This window comes from Paracoccidioides brasiliensis (assembly GCF_000150735.1).
Source record: "Paracoccidioides brasiliensis Pb18 unplaced genomic scaffold supercont2.9, whole genome shotgun sequence".
NCBI lineage: Eukaryota > Fungi > Ascomycota > Eurotiomycetes > Onygenales > Ajellomycetaceae > Paracoccidioides > Paracoccidioides brasiliensis.
Window position 1 is genome coordinate 422564 of NW_011371366.1, and position 23176 is coordinate 445739.

Consider the following 23176-nt stretch of genomic DNA (forward strand, 5'->3'; position numbering starts at 1 on the left):
CAAACTGAAGGTCGTGCACGTGTTTCTTGTGATGCGCTATCAGGGTATGGTAGAAGAGTTGAATTCTGGGAGGAATTTGCAAAGTCTATCGGATCTATGATAGCTGCAAGGTCCAGAGGGAGACTCCGCTCGGAGGCATATAGAGCTGCTGAGTTTTGAAGTTCTATTGAAGACGTTTCCGGGGAATAGTTGCTGTGCGCTGATGAGCTCTCGGGTTTCCGGTTTTCCGCGTGTCAACAGGTATTTCAGAGATAGTCCCACTAGGGAACTGTGGTCTAATGTCCGGAAGGATACGGCCTTTTGTTGCAGCCCAGTGTGGGTGCTTAGTTCCCGGTCAAGACGATCTGATTCTGGGTGAAGTCCTTTGTTCTTCCTCTATCCTACGGAAAAAGTAAAATTAAAATTAAAAATTAAAAATTAAAAATTAAAAAAAATTAAATAAATAAATAATTGGCATTCCATGTGAATTGTTAGTCGATCTCACCATTGTATATTGATTGGCCCATCTCAACCCAGGACGAAGCCAGTCTGAGGGTAACGAGTATGCCCGTTTCCCTTCCAAGTAGGCAGGCAAATTCGTGAAGTTCATTATAAGACAGAGTATCAAAGCAATGATACGTAAACGGTATTCCCGCTTCTATTCCCCCCCCCCCCCCCCCTTCCCTTGGACGATGGGGCATTCTTGGACACACCATCTAACCTTGTCCCTCCTGCCTGCTGTCTATTGAGTTCCCATTGATTGTAAAACTTGACAATATCCTCGAAATTTTCTTGTATCTTATCCAGGAGCTGTTGATGCCGACATGGAGGAAGTTGAGTTGTTTGCGGAGGTGCAGAAGAATAGCAGTGAGCACTCGGGAACTGTATTTTTGTCTTCTAAAGTACTGGAGGTTTGCTGAAATGATCCATTGTTGACAGAAAATGGAGAAACGATTGAATCCGCTTCTTCAAAAGTGACTAAATCGTGGGAGGTGTGCTGTCATGATCCACCACTGACAGAGATGGGAGAAGAGATTACACTGCTTTCATCAGAAGCAGCATGTTGAGAAACGGTTGCAAATTGCAACAAATGCTTATAGGGAGCAGCGGCTTGCTGATACGATGCAATGAAAGCGTTTTGAATAACTGTAACCTCCAACTCATTCTGCAATTGTCTCAAGAGCAGGAATCACTTCTGTACGATGAGTCTTCAGCACGTCTGGAGATATCCGTAGTAAGGCTGTCAAAAATGATAGAATTCCCGATTCAACCGTCATATTTGCGCTGTTGAACTCATGGAAAGGGAAAGAAAACGGAGTTTCAAGCAAGATTTGGGGATTTTGGGCTTCGGTCAAGTTAAGTGCCAATTGAGGAGTGCGGAAGGATCATCAGCTCACACAAGCACCTTGACAAGGATTAATAATAGTCGGCACTACAATACAATAAAACGGACTGGGTGCTCGAAGTAACTTTCGACAGAAGCAACAAAAATTTAGAAAGCCTGTGAGTATAGACATAGATCCTAGAACACTGGGATTTTTCGCAGCTGTTGGGTTATGGTGGAGTTTGGCCACCAAAAGGTATGCCTTTCCTGTGACAAGAATCCTCTCGGGAGAATCCTCTCGAGCTTGTCCTGCCCTAAGAGAGCCTTGACCCAGCAACATGCCTGACATGAAGTTTGGAGTCTGGCCGAGCATGTGAGAGCACTTGTAATTTTGCTTCGAGTTCGATAAGCAGGTAACTCTAGCTTGTTGTATTTGATTATTTACCTTACAGTTTAAAAAGCCTAGGGTGGGTGGTTGTCTTTTAACGTTGGTGGGTTACTTGAATCAGCATGTTGACCATTGGGATTTGGGAATAGTTTTGACATGGAAGTTTCAGGAACCAAACTGTCATAAAATACAATGAACGAGCTGTTACCTACCCAGTTAGTTGTTTTATCACCCTCCTTCAGATAACCAATCCAATGTCGGCTGTGAATCCAGTCCGTGTGGATGTGTGGATTTGTGGATTTGTGGATTCGATTCTGTTAGTTATGTAATTGCTTTGTCAGGGTACCCGTTGCCAAGCCTCGTGTGCCCTCAGCCCATCCAGGAACTTCGTTTCTTCCAGAGTTTGGTTTGAGTTTTGAGTCGTTAAACAAATAATCAAACTCCTTGAGCATCTTGCCCTTTACTCTGTAAACGCCACATTCATCTTCCATCTCCAATCTCTAATTCTTCGATTCTGCCACCCTCCTTCATTCCAGCCTTACGTGCGGTATCTCTCCACATCCCTAATTGTGTGATCAATTTTTTCCATCCCCCTCTGGACGCTAGAACATTCCCCTGAGTAGTGAGCTGGTTTTAGATGGTTTAACGCGGGTCATCAACCCTCTCTCCCCTGTCGTTTAAATATCTTTCCCTTTTATTCATATCTATCAATCGTTACTATGCCGGGTAGAACCTTGCCAGTCTTCTCCCTCGCCGAACTCAAATTGCATACAACGGAGAAATCGTGTTACGTGACACGGGGCTCAAAGGTCTACGACGTGAGCTCTTTTCTTAACGATCACCCTGGCGGAGGCGAATTGATACTGCACTATGCCGGCCAAGATGTTTCCGAAATCATGCATGATATCCCCTCCCACGACCACTCTGAGGCCGCGTATGAGATTCTGGAAGAGTATCATGTTGGATTTTTGGAATGCACTCCATCCTTATCCAACATGAACGGCAATGGTGCTACGCACGCTTCAAATGCAAACGGGTTACCAAATGGAGTCAAGCCAGTCTACAGCTCTACGGGAATGTCAGGCGAGGAGGATCTCTCTGTCGAGACCGACCTGACTGCGGATTATCGGACACATAAGTTCCTTGATCTAAACCGACCGCTCTTCGGACAGCTGTGGAATGGTGGTTTCTCCAAAGAATTTTATCTGAAGCAGGTCCACCGTCCAAGACATTACAAAGGCGGCGAATCCGCTCCCCTGTTTGGCAATTTTCTGGAGCCTTTGACGAAGACTGCGTGGTGGGTGGTTCCAACGGTTTGGTTCCCGCCAGTGGCCTACGGGACGGTTGTGGGCTTTTGTGGCTTGCAGAATTTCATTATAGCCTCCGCATACTGGCTACTGGGTCTGTTCCTTTGGACCCTGGCTGAGTACAGTCTACATCGCTTTGTCTTTCACATCGATAAGTATGCCACTCCTTTTTTTTTTTTTTTTTTTTTAGAAATCCTTTTTTGCACCCGCATCATACACCCTCTGTTTACTATAAATTGCTAACTGAATGCAAATAGATACCTCCCAGATAACCGCGTTGGCCTCTGCCTACACTTCCTCTTGCATGGCATCCACCACTACCTCCCAATGGACAAGTACCGTCTGGTCATGCCCCCATCTCTATTCATCGCTCTCGCAATCCCCTTCTACTATCTGGCAAAAATCGTATTTTTCTACAACTGGTACGCCGCCGTAACAGTTTACTCGGGCGGAATATTTGGATATGTTTGCTACGATATGACACACTATTTCCTTCATCATCGCAAGTATGTACTCTCATCCTGCCCTTCTCATCTTATATATGTTCCAAGTACATGAACTTACATAGTCTCCTCTTGTGTCTTTAAACAGTCTCCCATACTACTATAAAGAACTCAAGAAATATCATCTCCAACACCATTTCGCTGATTACGAAAATGGCTTTGGCGTCAGCAACCGCTTCTGGGATAAAGTTTTTGGAACGGAACTTCCACCTCTCCAGCCAGTCAAGGTTGAATGAATTAATGTATTCTAAAAACATATGCCCCCTTAAAAATTTACCAACTCTGGGTTTATTTTCCTTTTTTTTCTTCCATTTACCTGGTGTTGATATTTTTGCAACATCAGGTAACTATGTGCCCCTTTCTCTCCTTTCTTTCTCCTGGCCTTTCTTCTGCCCTTTATTCTCCCATTAGAGCCGTTTAACCCATTCGCCTAAAAAAATGCCTGTCCCAAACATTGCAGCACTGTACACATACTGTATTGTACTTCTATTCCATATCCATTTTACGGCGGTGATGATTGATCAGTTTCAGTTATGATACTTCAGCCCTCGATTTGTTTCCCCACTTGTATTTTAATTTTTTTTTTTCGGCTTTTCCTCACTCTCCTCGGATTCTTAGTAAATATATGACTGGATTCATTTTTTTTCCTCTCCTTTATATACCCTGCTCGCACCCCCCTGAGCCTTGATGGCATGTCAGTGGAGAGTGAGCGTGCTGAGGGTATAATGTGATAGGCTTATGATTTTGTTTCACCATTTTTTTTTTTTTTTGGTGTGAAGCGGGGGGATTTGTTTGTTTCACGCTGTGTAAATATATAAACAATTATGTTGGATAACTATGTGCATATGGGTAGTAAAGAGTAATATTCTATATCTCTGTTGGTTCAATGGCGATGTTTAGTAACTAACTTTAGGGGCAATCCTGCTGACATAAACACTGTAGTGGATCTAACCCACGTGATTTGCCAGTCAGCGACCTTCCGGTGCTTTATCGACTTTAATCACTGAAAAATCTCCCAGGTGTGCTTTATCAACAACGATCTTCAGCGTCGTACACCAGCCAGATCAAACGTGTAATTGGCTCAGAGTACTGTGCCAGCCAAGTCATATCGATTCTGTATAGGAGGATTACTAGGGCTTGCTTTGGCAACGCTTCAGTTCAAGAAGGGTTCGCTCGTCTGACCCTCTTCGTTTCCCTCTCTAACGAAAGCAAAGTGATCAACTCTTTCTCCGTCTCCCCTTTCCTGCCAAACCGACGATCGTAATTCAACGTAACTTCACCATGTCAGGTATTGATGTGGAGGCTCTTCTAGAGTCCACAGCTGCTTCCCACCCGCCCCCGCAACCTGCTGAGAACCCCGACAAAAGCCACGATGAGTCAAACAGCTCTAGAAGTGAACGTCGTGACCGTGACCGTGACCGTGACCGTGACCGCGATCGCCATCGAGATGGATCCCGTGACCGGGACAGAGAGCGCAGGCGACGAGATCGAAGCCGGGATCGCCGCCATGAAAGAGATGCCGATGGGGACGAGGAAATGAAGAGCCCAAAGAGCGATCGCGCAAGTGCTAACGGGAGCCATAGAAGCAGAAAGAGAAGTAGGAGCCGTGATAGCGAGAGACGCCGTTCCCGTCGTGACCGCGACGACCCATCTTATCGATCATCCGGTGGTGACTACTATCGCGGGGGTGGTCGAACAACCCGCTCCCGCTCCAGATCTCCATTCGATGACAGATATTACAGACCCACCGGACGCCCCCGCCATGATGAGCGTGATGATGATAAGCGCACAAGTAGGCGCGATAGGGACGGGCGCAGGCGAAGTCCCAGCGGTGGCAGGGGGCGCCGCAGCAGGACCCCTGAACCTCAGCTCACTGAAGATGAACGCGACAGACGAACCGTTTTCGTACAGCAACTCGCTGCCCGTCTCAGAACGAAAGAGCTAATTGCCTTCTTTGAGAAAGTTGGTCCGGTCAAAGAAGCTCAAATTGTGAAGGATCGTGTGAGTGGGAGATCGAAAGGGTGAGTTACTTTGCGGCAACCCCCTACCCCCGTGTCTATTTTGTTCAGCAATTGCTAATTGTATATGTAGCGTCGGTTATGTCGAATTTAAGGATGAAGAATCGGTCCCACTTGCCATTCAGCTTACTGGCCAAAAGCTTCTAGGGATTCCTATTATTGCTCAACTAACCGAAGCCGAGAAAAACAGACAGGCCCGCAACCCCGAGGCCAATGTTAGCGGAAACCAAAACTCGATTCCCTTCCACCGGTTGTACGTCGGCAACATCCATTTCAGCATCACGGAAAGTGATTTGCAGAAGGTCTTCGAACCATTCGGTGAACTTGACTTTGTCCAACTTCAAAAGGAAGAAGGGGGTCGCAGTAGAGGCTATGGCTTTGTCCAGTATGCTCTTTTTAGTTTTCCCATTTTTATTCTCAGCATCTCCTTGCTAACAAATATCTCTAGGTTCCGCGATCCCAACCAAGCTCGAGAAGCCTTGGAGAAGATGAATGGATTCGATCTTGCTGGCCGCCCAATTCGGGTTGGCCTTGGTAATGATAAGTTTACCCCTGAATCGACCGCCAATTTACTGCAGCGATTCCAGGGACAAGGTGCCCACCATAACTTCCAGGGTTCTCTATTCTCTGGCCACGGAGGTCGTGGAGCTCAAGCTGGCGGCTCCGGTAATTTTGATCGCGCTGGAGGCAGAGACAATGACAAAGCGGCTGGTGGCGCTAGTGCCCTCGATGATACGGACGTTGCTGGTGTGAACTTCAATAATTATAGCAGAGATGCATTGATGAGGAAACTCGCGAGAACAGATGAACCTGCTGTCGAACCGAAACCCGATGAAAAACGTAAAGTACCCAAACCGCAACTTAACGCTAAGCCATTGCCTGTGACTGTCAACATGGCTAGCAGATGTGTTCTGCTTCGAAACATGTTCGACCCTGCAGAGTAAGCTAGCCGACCTTACCAGGCCTATTAATTATTTGAGTATATATACTGACTCTTTGCCTAGGGAAGAGGGTGACGGTTGGATTAAAGAGCTAGAAGATGATGTCCGGGCTGAGTGCGAGGAAAAATATGGTCATGTTGTTCACATTGCACTAGATCCAAATACCCAAGGAGATATCTATCTCAAATTCGACCGTGTCCAAGGAGGCGAGAATGCCATCAAGGGTTTAAACGGACGATTCTTTGGAGGGAGACAAATTAGCGCGCAGCCGGTTGTTGACGCGGTTTACAGCAGCCTTTTCTCCCGCACCAAAGCCATCTGAAAGGTCACTTAACGAATTCTAGGTCAACTGAACAGAGGAGAAAGTCATCAAGGAGAGTAGGTATATATTTTAACAGACAGCCTTTGACGCTTTTGTCTAGGGCCGTCGACCTTGTAATTTCAATTTCCCCAAAAACTATTCCCCCCGACCGAGTGTTGAAACACCTTTACACAAAACGTGACATGCATCCAGTGGTGGTTACCATTGATATACCCGGGTGTGTACGTGATTTCACCAGTGGTATGTGCTGAGCCTTTTTCGCGAGTATAAATTTTGTTTCTGTTGTGACATTGATTTGAATATTTCTCCTGCAGAGCGCAGTAGCTAGAATGTTATTTTTCAATTTAGGTCGTTGTAATTTGTTTACCTTATTGCCATCCACTCTCTTCCACTTCTATCACGTCCCTCTTCCGCTAGTCATGAGCATGAGCTATATCCCCGACCACTTTGATGCCTTTGATCATTGGCATATTACAACTATCGCCTTGATTTTCTAGGCTATCTTTTATACGGAGTCTGGCTCCTCCACTTGACAGCTGTAGCGTCTGCTACAACTGCGCTACTAGTCTTTATTGAAGTTGTATACAGTAAAACTGGCGGAAATGCAGTATGTTTCTTCTTATTGTGGATGTTTTCTTTCTTCGAGTCCACGCATGATATGACAACTGTACTCCAAAGTAATGTTTCCCTACATATTACATCTGAGAAACCTCTTGATGCATACCACAAAAGTATAGTTCTCGCACCCAGTGCGATTAATCATCACGACAGATATTCCATCGCCATCCCAACCCTTCTTCTCTTTCAAAAAGGGACAGCACAAAGCAACTCTTCATTTTTCTGTGAAAGTTGTTTTCTCACTCTCCAACTCCTTTCTTCTATCCTATTCCATCACCTCCCTTCTTCATCCAGCTGTTGTCAGCCACATTTCCTTAAGAATCTGCAATCACTCAAGTCGCAGGCCTCTCCATCTCGACAGTCTCCCTTGAAGAGCCGCGAGAGCTGCAAAACACTGAGTGGGACCTACTCCACAGCTGTGTGTTCGTTACCAGGCATTTGTCTCTCTTTTAAGCTCTTTTACAACAGTTATTTCGTCTATTCAGCGTGAATTCAGCGTGTATTAGCTTCTATCTGGCGTCCAGTACTCTCAAAGTCAACCGCCACGTCAATATATCGACTATGGCAGACCAAACTGATAATACCAGCCCACGGATAAGGTTCCCGATTCTGGAGCCAGAGCAGCTCCGGGGCCTCCAACTCCCTTTCTTGCAAAAGGGCGCTCCTGCTGCCATACAGGCGGAGACCTTCCACTCTATGCAGCATCGTCTTGACGAGATGCTCACTGCCCTTGATGCAAGAGAAAGCGACTTGTATCACGTCAAGGTTGAACTCGCTGAGGCCCGAGTCAGCTTCCAGCGCGACCGCGAAGCGATGCATGACATGGAAAGACGAATTATCGAGCTCGAAGATATCATCGAGAAACAGAGGATGACTATCAACTTGCAGAGCAGGACGATCTCTGGCCCTGGACCTGCTATTCCCAGGACCAAGCCCCGCGCGATGTCTTGTGGCTTCAGCACTCCGGAGCATCATCCGTTCAACCAGGAGGGTCCGCGTGTCTCTCATTTCCAGCATGTCTTCAGCCAGCCGCCTCCCAAGTTTGGGCTGGCGAGCCTGCAGACCCAAGCAAACGCACCAGCCTTTGGCAGAATTCAAGCTCCTCCGACTTCTATAGCTCCTGCTGCTGCTGCTGCTGCTGCTGCTGGTGGTGGTGGTGGTGGCAGCGCTGCTTTCATGTCACCCATCGACCGCTTGAATGCATTTCTCCCGCCCCTTGTGCCTAGTCCTGCTGTGGAGGAGAAGCTTGTCGCGATGTCCTCGTTGCCCGCGGTGGCGCCAGAGGGCTCGATGGTCATGGAAGCGGCCAGCCTTAACGGGAAGGATTTCGCGGCTATGCTCAAAGCCCTTTTCAAGAAGACGGAAACTTTTGGACAGACCTACGTCAGCACATCAGATGCAACTGTCGACAACGCGATTGATCCCGATATCCAAGGGTTCCTGCAGGCGTGTTCTCATCCGAGCGCACTACCCACCTTCCAGAGGGACCCGAAATCTCGCACCCTGCTCTTGATCAAGGCGATAAACTTATATCTCGTCATCAAGGTGCTTCACATCTGTGTCTTGTTCGGTTTCGACACCACCGCTGACTCTGAGATTGAGCAAATGCTGGACCTTGTTTTCCCTGGTAAGTACCAAAATTTCCACGGCTATATACATATCCTGATGCCAAGCACAACGTTCCAGCCTCTAATTCCAAATGATAATTGCACTTCAGCGGCATCTGCCAACGTCCGCGTCATCTTCTATGAAGCGATTCGCCTCCAGGTTAACCGCATCCGCAACAAACCCCTTTTCTGCAACTTCTACAACAAGCGTAAGAGCGAAAACGCAAAATCTCTATTCGGGTATATCCAACACCTCGTCCAACGCAACCACCCAACCATCTGGGGTGACTTCGTCGAGTTAATCGAAGAAGCTCATAGCCTCGCGATAATCATGTTCTCTGGTCCCTACGAGTTCCACATGCGCTTCGCGGAGGTTGGTGACCTGTTCGATATGAAAACGATGTGTACTCGTAAGACGGGCGGGATTTGTGACACAATGGATCCTCGGACGCTGATGAAGGGCTGCTACCGTGTTAAGCTGGGCATTGCCCCGACAATTGTGTTTCGGGACAACGCTGCACCTGGGACCGATGCGATGCCGGCCATCTTTGTTGGGGATGTCCTTCTGATGCCTCCGGGTTCGGAAGCGCAGTAGTATGTGTGACTGACTGTTGTTGGCACTGAGAGCAATTATGTGAAGTGGGGTTTCCAAGGTTCTAATTTTTCGAGGATATATGTGGTGTGATGTTCTTCTTTGGGAAGTTTCGTGTGAATGGAGTTTTATGCAAAGGGAATGGATATGACGTTGGGTCTTGGGAGTCCGTTGGCAGGTAGCTTGTCCCTGGATTTGCTTTGGTCTTGGACTATCTCGTCCGGATGTTGATAAGGAGTTGGTACATTGCTCTGAAACTTTTCCGCTCTCAACTTTCTCTCTCCTCTCCGGGAACATAGCATCAAGTATTCCTACCAACTTGTTTGCCTATTTTTGATCTGGATTCCACATCAAACTAAAAGCATACCCATGTTTTGGGGTAGATCTGTATATCGGGATATTCGATCTCGATGTGTCAATCTTTCTGATCTGCCCCCCCCCCCCCCCCCCCCCCCTTTTTTTTTTTTTTACATGTTATCTGTATACTCTGGTTACACTGTCTGTCTGTTTTTCCTTGCTTGTTCTCTCGAGACCTGTATTATTTTAGCTGTCAAGTCGAGTCTTTGGTATCCGAACCGGTGATTTTCCTCCAGAGCTACCATTGACGGCGGGATGAACATCTCGATATATATGTACAGCGCAATTTGCACAGCAGTAACTAGGTGGTTAGCTAAACCCAGAAAACCCACATTCTCGGCAATCTGTCGTTGTTTCTTCCTTGCTCTGAATCGCCACCGCTTTATCATTATCCTCTGGTACGCCGCAGGAAGAGGGTTATTTAACTATGGATTTGGGAAAATGAACAGATCGCCGCATGTAGCCAGGTAAACAGTGATATTTCTAATAACAGAGTACACAGAGCCAGGGCTATAGGGGGTCAACAGCCAGTCGATCGTATCTAGATTTTCTGATTCTTCTTCTCATCTTCTCATCTTCTCATCGAAAGCGGGCAGATCTGGAAGACGTCAGTCACCCTTCTAGGATGTACTCTTCACTCCCGCGATGCCTCCAGAATCAGAAGATTGTACGAGACAAAAATCAATGGCTCTCGCGGAATTGTGTGGACTGGGAATGTTGCTAACTATTCTCCTATCCTATGGAAATTGGGACCCACGACTTTGTTATTCCGCTCCATTTACTTCTAGCTGAGCACTGCTGGAATATTATCATTATAGCGGTGAAGTCCTTGATTTGCATCAACAGCTCGGATCGCAGCTCCACCGTTACCGCAGTTCAGAGGTGCTGGCTGTCCCATATAGTTGGACGTCACGACAGGACCTTTTTGAGGATGGAATGAATGGACACATCTACGAAGAATGGTGCAAGTCTCACTCTTCTTTCTGCATGGGAAAGCGATTGAGCTTTTTAACTTTGAGACGCGAGAGCTCATCTGCAAGAACCCGCGGAGGGCCTATTTCTACCGATGTTTCAAGCAGCCAAACTTGCTTTTGAGAGATGGGTTTTATGGATATGATTTCGGCCCCAGGAGAAGAGAATTTCTTGGGACGATGAATGTTATGTATTATGCAGGGAAAAGGGAATTAATTTGGAAACATCGCTTGTTCACCCTTGTTACTAACGTCCCTCTCTTTTCTTTTCTTTTCTTTTCTTTCTTTTCTTTTCTTTTCTTTTCTTTCTTTTTTTAACAAAGTCTTGATTTAGTAGCATGAGTATCACTCCAGAACACGGTCCGCCGCCCCCCTGGGCAACATCCTTTATGTCATCCCGAGAGTGATGAAACAACATATTGTGAGACTGCCGTGGCGTCGAAATGTGGCGTGCAGCCGAATTTAAGACGGAGGAAAGACAAAGAGACCAAGTAGTTATTTAAAGTGTTATCTAAATGGAGTACAGATATTCAGGTTTAGGTATCCCAGATACACACTCTCTCCTTTTTTGATATTTATACAATGTAATTGAAAATTGAACATCTTAACATTCCCCGCGAAGACAGACAGAACCAATTTCCATCATTTTTAGTTGAACTTCCCAGCAACAACCCAAAATAACTAGACCTCAACCAACCAACAACAAAAATTCCGCCACAGCAAGCATCCCGGCAGAACCTATCATTGCTATTATTAATATTTAAAAAAAAAAAAAAAAAAAAAAAAAGAGCCACCAACTATTCCAACCTCGCCGACGTCAGACATTCAGTTTATTCTTCTCTCACAACCTTCAAAATTCAATATCGTCTTTTACATGGTGCTATTCCAATGAACTCTGGTGCAGTAAAGTGTGCCACTGTTCGCGCTTGGACCCTAGCGGACAGTTACAGTATGCAGTTAAATATTAATTCCCAAGTTTTATTGCCCTGACTGGAGTTCATGATCCTTTTACATGACTAACTTGCGCTCAAATTCAGGCTTCATCGCGACTTTCCTATGCCGTCACAGCTACAGCACGAGCGCCGAGCACCAGCGTCAGCGTCAGCGTCAGCGTCAGCCTCCTCAGAACCAATATCAATATCATCACCAACACCAGCAGCACCCCCAGCACCCCCAGCACAGCCAGCGACGACGCCAGCATGATGAAGCTTATGTTCAGTCCCCGCACTTCCACGACTACTTCGTGACCCACCTCCCGAGATCCTCTCTCCACCCCGACTCCGGTGCCTCCTCAGGCCCGCACCACAAACTGCCCCGTTCAGCATCGATGCCGCACACGTCAAGCCAACCAGGGGGTCCCTCTCCGGCCACCGTGCAGTCACATATAGGCCTATCACGCGAGACAACCGTCGTCCGCATCCCACTGCGCAGTGCAAAGCACCACTTTGGCGTCTGCGGGGCGCGTGGGACTCGTCCTGCTAATGAAGACACATATCAGGCTGGTGTAATTGATATACCCGCATTTGCACGCCGGGCACCGCTGTCGTTGACGATTGGGGCACGGTCTGCGGCCGCCAAGGGGAATGCCGGCGATGTGGAAAAAGGGAAGAGAGAGGCGGCGGCGGCGGCGGCGGCGGCGGCAGAGAACCGTGGGGCGGATAGCGCAAATGGGGACCCGCAGGTGTTTTACTTTGGTGTCTTTGATGGGCATGGCGGGATCGAGTGTAGTGAGTACCTGAGGGATTATTTGCATGAGTACGTGCAGGATGCTGCTGTGGCGTTTGAGATGCAGTCGAGCTTGCAGAAGGGGATTGCCACAGGGCGGACGGCTACGAGGAGGCTGCCGTGGACCAGGAGCAGGGTTATGGAAACAGGTAAAAGTTCGGGTGTTGAGGCGGAGACTGCGAGTGGCAATTCGACACAGAGCAAGAATCACGAGACATTACCGCTACAGGGCGACCTGCCGATCATACAGCATGCTAATAGGCAGAAGATTGTAGAATTGGAAAAGGAATTGGTGGTTAGCTGGAAAAATCTGGTCGGGGGATACTATCGGCGGTTTCGCCCTCAGCATTTCTCCTGTTTTGACGAAAACCGGACATCCAGTTCTAGCGCCCATTCCGACACCCACACCCACAACCACAACCACAACCACAACCACGCCCTCTCCCATGGCCACTCCCACGGCCACTCCCACGGCCACTCCCACGGCCACTCCCACTCCCACTACACTACAACAACTCAAGGAGCCACAATCGAAGAAATGCTGGAATATGCATTCCTAAAAGCGGATTTTGACTTCATCGCCGCCCAAGCCCTCAAGCAGGGCGACGACCCTGTCCAGGCTGAAAAGCCCCTCAACGAATCCGACATCCTCCACAACCCCAGCAGAGCCCGATACCCCATGCTCGGTGGACCCCACCGCTTCAAAGGTGGCAGCACCGCCAGCATTGCCATGATCTCCACGCCCAGCCCAACGCCCTTCTGGCACCCGTCATCCCCTTCCTCCCTCGTCGTCTCCCACGTCGGCGACACGCGCATCCTCCTCTGCTCCACAGCAACAGGCCTCGCTATCCCGCTCACGACGGACCACCACCCCTCCTCGCCAATTGAGGGGAGCCGACTGCGCCGCTACGCGGCGGCATTTGTCACCGACTCCTTTGGCGAAGAGCGCATGAGCGGTTTAGCCAACACGCGCGCCTTCGGGGACATGCAATCCAAACGTATCGGAGTCTCTGCCGAGCCTGAAGTGCGGCGCGTGGAAATGGGGCCGGCGGAGTATTCATTCCTGGTGCTTATGACGGATGGGGTAAGCGGGGCGATGTCTGATCAGGAGGTTGTGGATGTGGTGAAGGAGGCTAAGACGCCGGATGAGGGTGCTAGGAATGTTGTGGCGTTTGCCACGGAGGTGGGGGCTGATGGGGATAATGCTACGTGTCTTGTTGTGAGGTTGGGGGGCTGGGAGAGGAGGCTCGAGGGGGGTTTGGGGAGTATGGGGACGAGGGAGGAGAGGGAGTGGAGGCGCGTGGAGGCGACGGATCCGAGGAGGAAGCGGAGGTAGTTGATTTGTTATGGATGAGTGGGCGGAGAGCGGGAGGTCTAATGTGATCTGTATGTTTGCTTATGCTTGCATTCTGGGATTCATCTGAGGGGATATTTTCCCTTTTATTTTTGTCTTCAGCTTTTTTTTTTTTTTTTTTTTTTTTTTTTTTTTTTTGGCATTTCATGTCGTGCATATGGACATAATAAGACATAGATTATCCAACCACTAGATGATGCGATTTGATCATTTTTGATAATACAGATAGATGCAGGGCTAAATTATCATGATTCATTTTCGCAAGTGTGTTTTGATCATTGGATTGTGGTTTTCTTCTACCATGTTGGTTACAGCCGCAAAGCGATACACGTCGAGAGGGCCCCATATTCTTTTCCTTTCTACAATCGACTCAACACTGTCTTACCATCAACGGGACCATTCAGAGGGTAATCCCACACGTTTAAGGTGGATTTATTTTTATATGTAGCTATTGCCGGTACATTCTCTTACTTGTCCTCGCATCTGTCAGTCCCAGAAATTAACTGTCTGGAAATTTTATGATGGAACTGACGGCAACCTTCCCCGAAAGACATACGGCATTGGCATGACATGATGAAAGAACTGGAACATATTCCTCCACAGATATCTCTCCTCTTCACAAGCTCAAACTGTCCAAGCTCAGCCAGCATTGCCTTCCTTGCGGAAGCCAGCTACAGACGAGTGTCACACTGCAATGCCTTGACTGGAGAAAAGCATATGTATTTGTTGACGAGAAAGGAACTACATGACGAGTTGGAAAACTCCATCTCATTCATAGTGTCTCCCCGTGAGATTTTCTGTACCGGGCTCAAGCATTATTAATACCTGAAATGCTGTCTTGCAAGGGAATCTGGGCTGACTCGTCGGGAGTGCTGAGTAGCTTCCAACGGCCCCCATGACGCAACTCGGCCTGAAGGCCTGGATGCCAGACGCGTAAGAATAAAAAGGGAACGGAGACCCGGTGGATCTTGCAGCAGGTTTTGATCTTTGAAGAGCCTTTGGCCGCGAGGGAGAAGGTCTGGAGCACGTTTGACATGTCCTTTTCAGTTCCGTCAGGAGGAAAACACACGAACAACGGCAAAAGTTTGGTTATGGGGATTCAGAGAACCTCACTCTCGATTTAACTTTCAGATGGCCAGAAATAACTACCGGTGCGTGCTGGGCTGCTGCTCTCATATGCACCAACGACCCAGCAGCCTCGGCCTCTCTTCCGCATTATGTATATTCTAGTCGAAAAGGGGGCAGATATGAAGTTGCGCATTTCATTCGTTCTCCTTTGAACAGTGTGTTGTTGCCTAAATGCTAACTTAGTTAAACGTCTTAAACGGAATACCCCTGAGTTGCTGTCTTGCCCTAGCTAAATATACCCTCTATTCTCGATATCGCCATAATGTATTCCTATTTAATTGGACGGATGGATTGATTCATTTCCGCGCAGGGCAGAATTAGCATATATTATTTTCTTGTCAGATATTTTCTATCGATTCATTGATTTGCAGAGTCCAAAAGTAATTAATAGTTAGAGTCATTTATGTAATTAGTTACCGGTCGCCTGGTTTGCAAATCGTCGTTATTTTAAGTGACGACGCATAAAACCTCCTTTCAACTGCAACTTCTTATCTTATTCTATGTCCTTTTCCCCCAGAACTTTTCTCGGTTCTATATTTTCATCATATTCCACATTCCTCCGTGAGCATCTTCAGATGCCATCTCCTCCAATAAACGCCATAGACGCATAAACGCCATAGACGCAATACACGCGGCTATTTCCTCGCCCCGAGAAACAGAAAATAAATAAATATCCAAACATCTTCAAGAGATTCTCAAGATATCCGGTGCCTGTTCTCCATATTCTGTCCCGTTTGCTCATCCTGTCCCGTCTATGGTTGTTTGCGTCACTCCCTTAGCTTGCATCTATATCTGCAACAGCTTTTGGCCGTATGTATACAGCTTCACCAGTCGCTCTTTATAAATCAACCTCTCTCCTCAATCCAGAATAATCCCCCGCTGGACATAATTTACCCTTTTTCCTCTCTCTCCGCCGTCTAGCAACGATTTATTCCTTTTTAAGCTTTGGCCATTTCTAGTGTCCAGACCAGAAAAATCCTAATCCAACCCCCTATCCAACTGCGAACTCCGACCTCCGATCCGGCACCTCCGCAACAACCAGTCTGTGTCCTTTATATTTCTTGAGTTTACCGCAACCCAAAGCTGTCGTGTGAGGATTGTCTCTGCAACAAAAGAGGAAATACCAAAAGAAAAAGAGAGAAAGGGAACCATGAGCATGCGCACGAGAAGGCAAAAGGCTGGGCCCGAAGCTACGAGGGGACCGTCACCGCACGACGGGGGGAGTGAAGATTCCCTGGCGGTCGCCAATGGTTCCCTGTGCAAGAATACACCCTCCCCCAGGCGGAGACGATCCTGCACCCCCACCGCACCTGTGGAGAATGAGGAAAAAGAAAATATATTCCTCTTCTACCCTAATCTAATCGGTAGGTGTATATCTTTCCCCCTAAACCCACCAAAAGCGAAAGAAAAAGAGGAAAGTAAGAGAAAAGAAAAGTGAACAAAACGAAAAAGGAAGAGTTAGTCAAATGGCTAAATCTCCCTTCATTCCTTCAGGCTACTTCCGGGTCTTCCTGGCAATCGCATCTCTCTACTACATGCCCCTGCACCCGCGCACCTGCTCGCTCCTATACAGCGTATCATGTTTCCTCGACGCCCTCGATGGCGTGGCAGCCCGCCACTTCAATCAGTCCACTACGTTCGGTGCTGTGCTGGACATGGTCACGGACCGCTGCACCACAGCTTGTCTGCTGGTCTTCCTGAGCTCCGCCTGGCCGCGATGGGCGATCCTGTTCCAGGGCCTTATCAGTCTGGACCTGGCGAGTCATTACATGCACATGTATGCGACTCTGACGATGGGCGGTTCGGGACAGAGTCATAAGAAGGTTGATTCTAGCAGGAGCTGGATCTTGCATCAGTACTATCACAACAAGGTGAGTTTTTGCAGCCCCTTTTATCCAATATATTATATAGAGTAAAGCCCCTCCTAACACCGCCCTCTACAAAGACCGTCCTCTTCCTCTTCTGCATGTTCAACGAACTTTTCTTCATCGGCCTATATCTCCTCTCCTTCTCCTCCCCTACCCTCTCCCCCTCCCTCCTCCAACCCGCCCTAGGTGCCGACGGCCTGCCAATCTCCTCATCTGCTCAACCAGGCTCACCGGCCCTAGCCCCGCTGTCCACCCTCTTCGCCAGCCCTTGGAGTGCCGGAGCCCTCGAGCTCGCCCGTGCAAACAAGATGGACAGCTTCTGGCCGTGGGTTCTCACGGGTATCTCCGCGCCTGTCATGGCGGGAAAGCAGTTTATTAATGTTGTGCAGATGGTTAAAGCGAGTAAGTGGCTGGCTGAAGGGGATATGTTGAGGAGGAGGCAGATGGGGATAGCGGGGGCGGGGAGCAAGGAGCGGTGATGTTGATTTTTTTTTTTTTTTTTTTTCATTCATTTTCATTCATTCGTTCTATGAAAATCTGTTGATTTTTTCTTTTCACCTTTTGATTTTCAGTGTTGAAAAGACAAAAGAAAGAAGAAGCGTTAAAAGTTGATTTTTCCATTTATCCACTCCTGCGTATCTTGCGCCCCTGGAGCCATTGAGAGAGACTGCAGAGCATTTATTCAATTTGTACATTTTGGTCTTTGACTTTTTTTCTTCTTCTTTTTTCTTTCTCCTTCTTTTGCCTTTTTAACCCCGTGGAGAATAGTTCTGGCTAGGGTGAGTGAGAAGGCATGTATCCATTATCGGGGAAAGGGGATAGCGAAAACGAAACACTGGGCATGGTTTGGTTTGGCATGTGTGCAGATGTGGGTTCTGCCTTCGTTTTTCATCTTCCCCTTCTGTTCTGCTTGTTGTTTATTCCTGGGATGGATGCGAGCATCGATTGTTTGTTCGTTTCTTTTTCTTTTCTTTATCCTTTCTGCTGCCTTCGGGTTATTCATTCATTCCGTCTTCTTGTATTCCCGGACTACTGAGCTTTTGACTTCTTAGTATTTTTCTAATTATCATTACGTTTACCTTTCCTTCCTCTTCTCTTCCCCTTTTCTTCATTTTTCAAATAATTTCCAATAGTTGTTTCTCTTTTCTATCTTCGTTATCCTCCTCTTCCCTCTTCTCTTTGTTCACTTTTTGTCTTCATTTGTCGTTTATATACTCTTTTGTCCCCAATTCAGCATTTGCCGCATTATCACATATTGGTATGGCCCTATTTGGTCCAGGGCGTTTGATTGATATTAAAGTATTTCCTCCTAGCAGAAATTATTTCACTGTCGCCTCTCCCTGGTTCACTTGGCATCCTGACCTAAAGAGCGGGAATATAATTATCTCCCTTTGGTCTATTGGATGCGATAAGGAATTCGGGTTTGCTGAACTCGGCGCACTCTCCGTCTAGATGCAAATTGACTTCTTGCGCATTATTGCTGCATCTTCCCTGTTCCTCCATCATTAACCCATGTCCTTCAGTAGGTGCAAGGTTTACTTTTTAACCCCGATATCAGACTTTTAACGTTGGATATCAGAATATCAGGACTTCAAAGGTAGCAAAGTATCGTATTGCCGAATATACAGTTGTTAACGATTCATCGCCTTGGATCAATTAGCTGGGGGGAAATAACCCGCACCTACCTTGGTAGGAACCCTTGGGTAATCAAGGAAACGCCTTCCTAGCTGGGCAATGAGCTTGTTTTCCCAAAATAAATGTCTTGGCGGGTAGCGCGTTAATTTAGACGCGCGCCAACTCTCCTCAGTGACAGCTATCAACAACGACGAGTACAACAAACGGGCATCTACTTTAGACACTCTCTTAACACTCTCGATGAGCTCATATCTGTGATTTTTTTTTATTTTTCTGGAAATGCCCCGACAAGGCCTGCGACGGGCTCCCGGTGGCCGCTCTGTCTTCCCAGGTGAGGACGGAGCTTCCGCCTCAGCTCCAACAGCTGATCCAACCCTCCGCCATTCCAACTTCTATGACTCAGCTGTTAGCCGGAACCCCCGCGGAGAAGGCAATCCCCTTCATACGCATACACGTACGCATGACTTGGCAATTGCAGGCGATCCCGATGTTGGAGATATGGAGGATGATATAGAAGAGAGGGCAGGGGGGCTGGAAGATGATATCGACGTTGACATTCAGGATGATGGGGAGCTGGGGGAGGAGGAGGGTGAAGAAGAGATTGAGTATGCTGATGAGGAGGATGAAGAGGTTGAGGTTGAGGAGGAGGAGGAGGAAGAGGAAGAGGAAGAGGAAGGTGATTATGACGGTATGTGCTATCCGAGCGTTTAGGGCAATTAACTGTCTGTTATTATATTCTGGCTGGTTTTAATAACTATATAGAAAAAGACACCTCTGCACCGATCCCCGCCAACCTTCGCGAAATCTCCTCTCTAGCTTCCTGGACGGTATCGACTCATAAACCTGGCTGTGGCATCGCTGCCCTCCGCCACCCTTCCCCTTCGCAGTTCTGGCAATCCGACGGTCCCCAACCTCACACACTAACACTCCATTTCTTCAAGCGCGTCTCCATCGTGCGCATTCGTGTATATCTGGACTTCGAGCTTGATGAGAGCTACACCCCTACAAAGATGATCTTTCTAGCTGGAATGGGAGGCAATGATCTTGTGGAATTCTCTACGTGGCACGGTGAAGCTCCTGCTGGATGGGTAGATATCGATTTACAAGGGGTTGGTGGACGGCATGAAAAGGCAGGGCGTCGAAAAAGCCATCGACGGCAAAATAGTACGGGCGGGATCCTAAGCGGAATGGGAGATGGACCTTCTACTACTAGACAAAGGCGGGACCCCTCGAATAACGGAATTGTCGGGGGCGATTCGGACTCCACCGAGTATGACACCGAAGACGATGACGACGACAACGACAACGACGACGATGACGATGACGATGACGACTTGGACGTAGACTCCTCATCCGACAACGTGCTCAAAGCCATGGTCATCCAAGTCCGCATCAGCGAGAACCACCAGAACGGCAAAGACACGCATGTCCGCGGCTTCCAAGTATTCTCTCGTGATGATCGCCGTCTCGCGCAGCCGCGACGCGACAGTGCACGCAAGTCCATCAGGGGAACCAGTGCTGCCGGAACTGGTGCAGCTGACGCGAGGAAAGTGGGGACCGGTTCGTCTGTCGCTGCGGAGCAGGGTGGGGGAGCTATGGAGGATGTGGAGGTGTTTGGAGCCGCGTTTGATGAGGATGATTGGATGGGGGAGATGGAGATTCGGTAGGATATGAATCGACGGCTAGGAAGGAGTTATGATTGCAACGTCCCGTAGTACATTTACCCTCCTGCATATGTATTTTTCTTACTGGGCATTTCTCTGCATTTAGAGGTGAAAGACACGGCGGAAACTATGCATAAAACTGGCGTTTCAGGCTTTGTTTTATACTGGGAGGGAACCAATTTGACGATGCCTTCCCTTTCCTCCCCCCTTTTCTTTGCACTTGGTCGCCTCCAGTTATTATATACCCTCTACCTCTACATTTGTTCGCCACCGCCTATATCCGGTCTGGAGATGATGGAGCTATCCCTTACACACCTACTATCTTATGCCTTGGTTTATATACCCCTTTTGATGAATATAACTATGAATGAGTCAAGAAAAGAAGAAATTGTCGTTGCGTTTCTAATCCTGTGCTAAATCCTTAATGCCCCCGCTTTTTAATTTCTCTGCAAGATATTTAGTTGTACATATTGAAATAGTTTGTTTCTTCGTCATTAGCAGTTAAAAAGGAGAACCGAAAAATAATCCGTTTCCTTGCTTATAGAATTTTCTCCAACTCCACCGCAACGGCATCACCCACCTCCTTTGTCGTAGCGTTGCCGCCAATATCGCCTGTCCGTACACCACTCTCGATGACGTTGCGTACAGCGGTCTCGATGGCATTAGCTTCAGCAGGTAGATTGAGAGAATATTGCAGCAGCATGGCTGCGGAGAGGATGGCGGCAACTGGGTTGACAATTCCTTTGCCGGAGATATCGGGTGCGGAACCTATATATACAATGGCATTGTGTGAGAATAATGTCAGTCGTCTGTAAGGCAAAATCTGAAGTGTCGGTTTTGGGAAACGGAGTCTGAAGGGTTAAAAAAAAAGGGAAAAGAAAGAGAGAAGGAGAAGAGAAGAAAGAAGAAAATACCATGAATAGGTTCATAAATGCCATTAACCCTGCTCTTCCCATCAGGAATACCGCTCAGACTCGCACTGGGCAACAAACCCAGTGAGCCGGGGATAACACTCGCTTCGTCCGAGATGATATCGCCAAACAAGTTGCTTGTGACGATGATCCCATTCAGCTTCCGCGGGTCTTTAATCATCAACATCGCCGCACTGTCAACGAGATGATGCCCGTATTTCACCTGCGGAAACTCTTTATCCATAATCTCCGTAACAACCTTCCGCCACAGCCTGCTCGTCGCGAGCACGTTAGCCTTATCCAAACTCCACACGGGCAAGGGCGGGTTGTGCTGCATCGCTAGATGTCCGGCGAGACGGACGATGCGCTCAATTTCCGCTCGCGAATATGGCTCTGTGTCAAAGGCGTAGCCGTCGCCGTCGTCTTCGCGGCGAGCGCCAAAGTAGATACCACCCGTCAGTTCGCGGATGATGTTGAAGTCCACGCTGCGACATACGTCGGCTTTTAGTGGGGAGATGTCAACGAGGGAGGGCGCGGCGAAGTTGCAGGGACGGAGGTTGCCGAAGGTGCCCATTTCTTTGCGGAGGCGAAGGATCCCTTGTTCCGGGCGGACAGCGCCGGTGCCCCATTTCTGTTCATCACGATTTCAAGGTTAGAATTCCTCTTGGCGGGCTGAGAACGGGAGTGGTGTTTTTCGGTACGTACAGGGCCTCCAACTGCACCTAGGATGACGGCATCTGCGGATTTGGCGGCATTGAGGGCTTCATCGGTCAGAGCTGTTCCAGCTGCGTCGATGGAAGCCTATATAATAAAGGAAAATTTCGTCAGTGCCCAATAAGCGGAAGAAACGGCAGGAGGGTATACTGACTCCTCCAAGTAGGTGGTCCTGGAAATTGAATTCGATGTCTGATCTCTTTTTCTCGACAACGCGAAGGACCTAGAACCGTATAGACCGGAAATCAGCATTTTCGCAAGATAAAAAAAAAAAAAAAAAATAGAGTCTGGCCCTAAATAGACGCATGCTCGTTGATTGAACGATTGTTCTGGGAGCCAATTGGTAATTGGACCCCTGCGCTTCGCACCTTAATTGCTTCTGCCGTCACCTATACAGCTTAGCATTAGTAATTGAATAAACGCTTCCACTTTACACGACAAGAACCTCCTTCGCCTACCTCTGGACCGCAATAGTCGCCGCCAAAGACGACGATGTTGTATTTGCCCATTCCGGTCAGCGGAGTCTCAGTTCAACATTTAACACCGAGACAGGGGCGAAAAGATCCTCGGGGTATATCGCAGAGGTAATTGGCGGCGCAAGGAACAATGTGGATTGGATATGGTGGGAATAGGAGCAGCAGAAGAATATATAGGAGCTTCAGGAGTTGTTGGTGGTTGGAGAAGCGTCATCGGCCCGAGATTCTACACCTCGTCCAGGGGTCCGAACGCCCCCCGCCCTCCGATATCGGGATATCCCGTGATCGGGGACGGGTTTGCTCTGCCTGTTCGACGCAACTCATCATCAAAAGACAGCTATAGAACGAATGTTGTCTTGGGTGGGGGGGGGGGGGGGGGGGGAAGGGAATGGTGCTAGCTACCGGACAGAGCACGAAAGGCCAGCGGCGAGGTTAGTTAAGCGTCTGAATTCTTGATTATGGCATTGTCCCGTGATCCTGTGGCTAACTAGGTGGCCAGGGGAGAGGAGGGTAAGTAGTAACTATAACTATAAATACACACGGTGGCTCTGGAATAAGTTAGTTGTTCTCCTAACTGGGGATGGATGTCCCTTTGGGTCTAACCTGGTGGTAGGCAACGCCTTGTAAATCCTACCGTCTCTGTGCGATGGAAAATCCTGGCTTTCCCCCAGGGGATGCAGGGGACGTCTCGAAGTCAGGGTTCATGGCATTTCTCAGCAAGTAACTAGCTAGTTAACTAATGGCAAAGCATTATAAGCGAAAAAGCCGCCGGCT

At 48.2% G+C, this 23176-nt stretch overlaps 9 protein-coding genes across 9 annotated transcripts; 7 read left to right on the forward strand and 2 right to left on the reverse strand.

Moving 5' to 3' along the window:
• Positions 1-39: 39 nt before the first annotated feature.
• On the reverse strand, positions 40-589 carry PADG_06662 (uncharacterized protein; the record flags this gene model as incomplete). The annotated part of the gene is made up of 2 exons (XM_010763882.1): positions 40-375; positions 485-589. 2 exons carry the CDS (start codon positions 587-589, stop codon positions 40-42), a joined length of 441 nt encoding a protein of 146 aa, XP_010762184.1.
• A 1821-nt stretch (positions 590-2410) lies between these two features.
• PADG_06664 (fatty acid alpha-hydroxylase) lies at positions 2411-3737 on the forward strand (the record flags this gene model as incomplete). Its single annotated transcript, XM_010763883.1, has 3 exons — positions 2411-3153; positions 3256-3504; positions 3590-3737. The coding sequence occupies 3 exons, from the start codon at positions 2411-2413 to the stop codon at positions 3735-3737; spliced, it is 1140 nt and encodes a 379-aa protein (XP_010762185.1).
• A 1045-nt stretch (positions 3738-4782) lies between these two features.
• PADG_06666 (uncharacterized protein) lies at positions 4783-6782 on the forward strand (the record flags this gene model as incomplete). Its single annotated transcript, XM_010763884.1, has 4 exons — positions 4783-5522; positions 5593-5904; positions 5968-6459; positions 6524-6782. The coding sequence occupies 4 exons, from the start codon at positions 4783-4785 to the stop codon at positions 6780-6782; spliced, it is 1803 nt and encodes a 600-aa protein (XP_010762186.1).
• A 1179-nt stretch (positions 6783-7961) lies between these two features.
• PADG_06667 (uncharacterized protein) lies at positions 7962-9602 on the forward strand (the record flags this gene model as incomplete). The annotated part of the gene is made up of 2 exons (XM_010763746.1): positions 7962-9027; positions 9118-9602. 2 exons carry the CDS (start codon positions 7962-7964, stop codon positions 9600-9602), a joined length of 1551 nt encoding a protein of 516 aa, XP_010762048.1.
• A 999-nt stretch (positions 9603-10601) lies between these two features.
• On the forward strand, positions 10602-11051 carry PADG_12167 (uncharacterized protein; the record flags this gene model as incomplete). Its single annotated transcript, XM_010763999.1, has 2 exons — positions 10602-10657; positions 10775-11051. 2 exons carry the CDS (start codon positions 10602-10604, stop codon positions 11049-11051), a joined length of 333 nt encoding a protein of 110 aa, XP_010762301.1.
• A 764-nt stretch (positions 11052-11815) lies between these two features.
• On the forward strand, positions 11816-13988 carry PADG_06668 (type 2C protein phosphatase PTC6; the record flags this gene model as incomplete). Its single annotated transcript, XM_010763747.1, has 2 exons — positions 11816-11876; positions 11965-13988. 2 exons carry the CDS (start codon positions 11816-11818, stop codon positions 13986-13988), a joined length of 2085 nt encoding a protein of 694 aa, XP_010762049.1.
• A 2296-nt stretch (positions 13989-16284) lies between these two features.
• Positions 16285-17481, forward strand: PADG_06669 (CDP-diacylglycerol--inositol 3-phosphatidyltransferase; the record flags this gene model as incomplete). The annotated part of the gene is made up of 3 exons (XM_010763885.1): positions 16285-16498; positions 16629-17005; positions 17080-17481. The coding sequence occupies 3 exons, from the start codon at positions 16285-16287 to the stop codon at positions 17479-17481; spliced, it is 993 nt and encodes a 330-aa protein (XP_010762187.1).
• A 1435-nt stretch (positions 17482-18916) lies between these two features.
• PADG_06670 (uncharacterized protein) lies at positions 18917-20304 on the forward strand (the record flags this gene model as incomplete). The annotated part of the gene is made up of 2 exons (XM_010763886.1): positions 18917-19325; positions 19400-20304. The coding sequence occupies 2 exons, from the start codon at positions 18917-18919 to the stop codon at positions 20302-20304; spliced, it is 1314 nt and encodes a 437-aa protein (XP_010762188.1).
• Positions 20305-20839: 535 nt separating this feature from the next.
• On the reverse strand, positions 20840-22435 carry PADG_06671 (3-isopropylmalate dehydrogenase A; the record flags this gene model as incomplete). Its single annotated transcript, XM_010763887.1, has 6 exons — positions 20840-21069; positions 21216-21843; positions 21918-22013; positions 22081-22149; positions 22295-22315; positions 22385-22435. 6 exons carry the CDS (start codon positions 22433-22435, stop codon positions 20840-20842), a joined length of 1095 nt encoding a protein of 364 aa, XP_010762189.1.
• Positions 22436-23176: the final 741 nt, after the last annotated feature.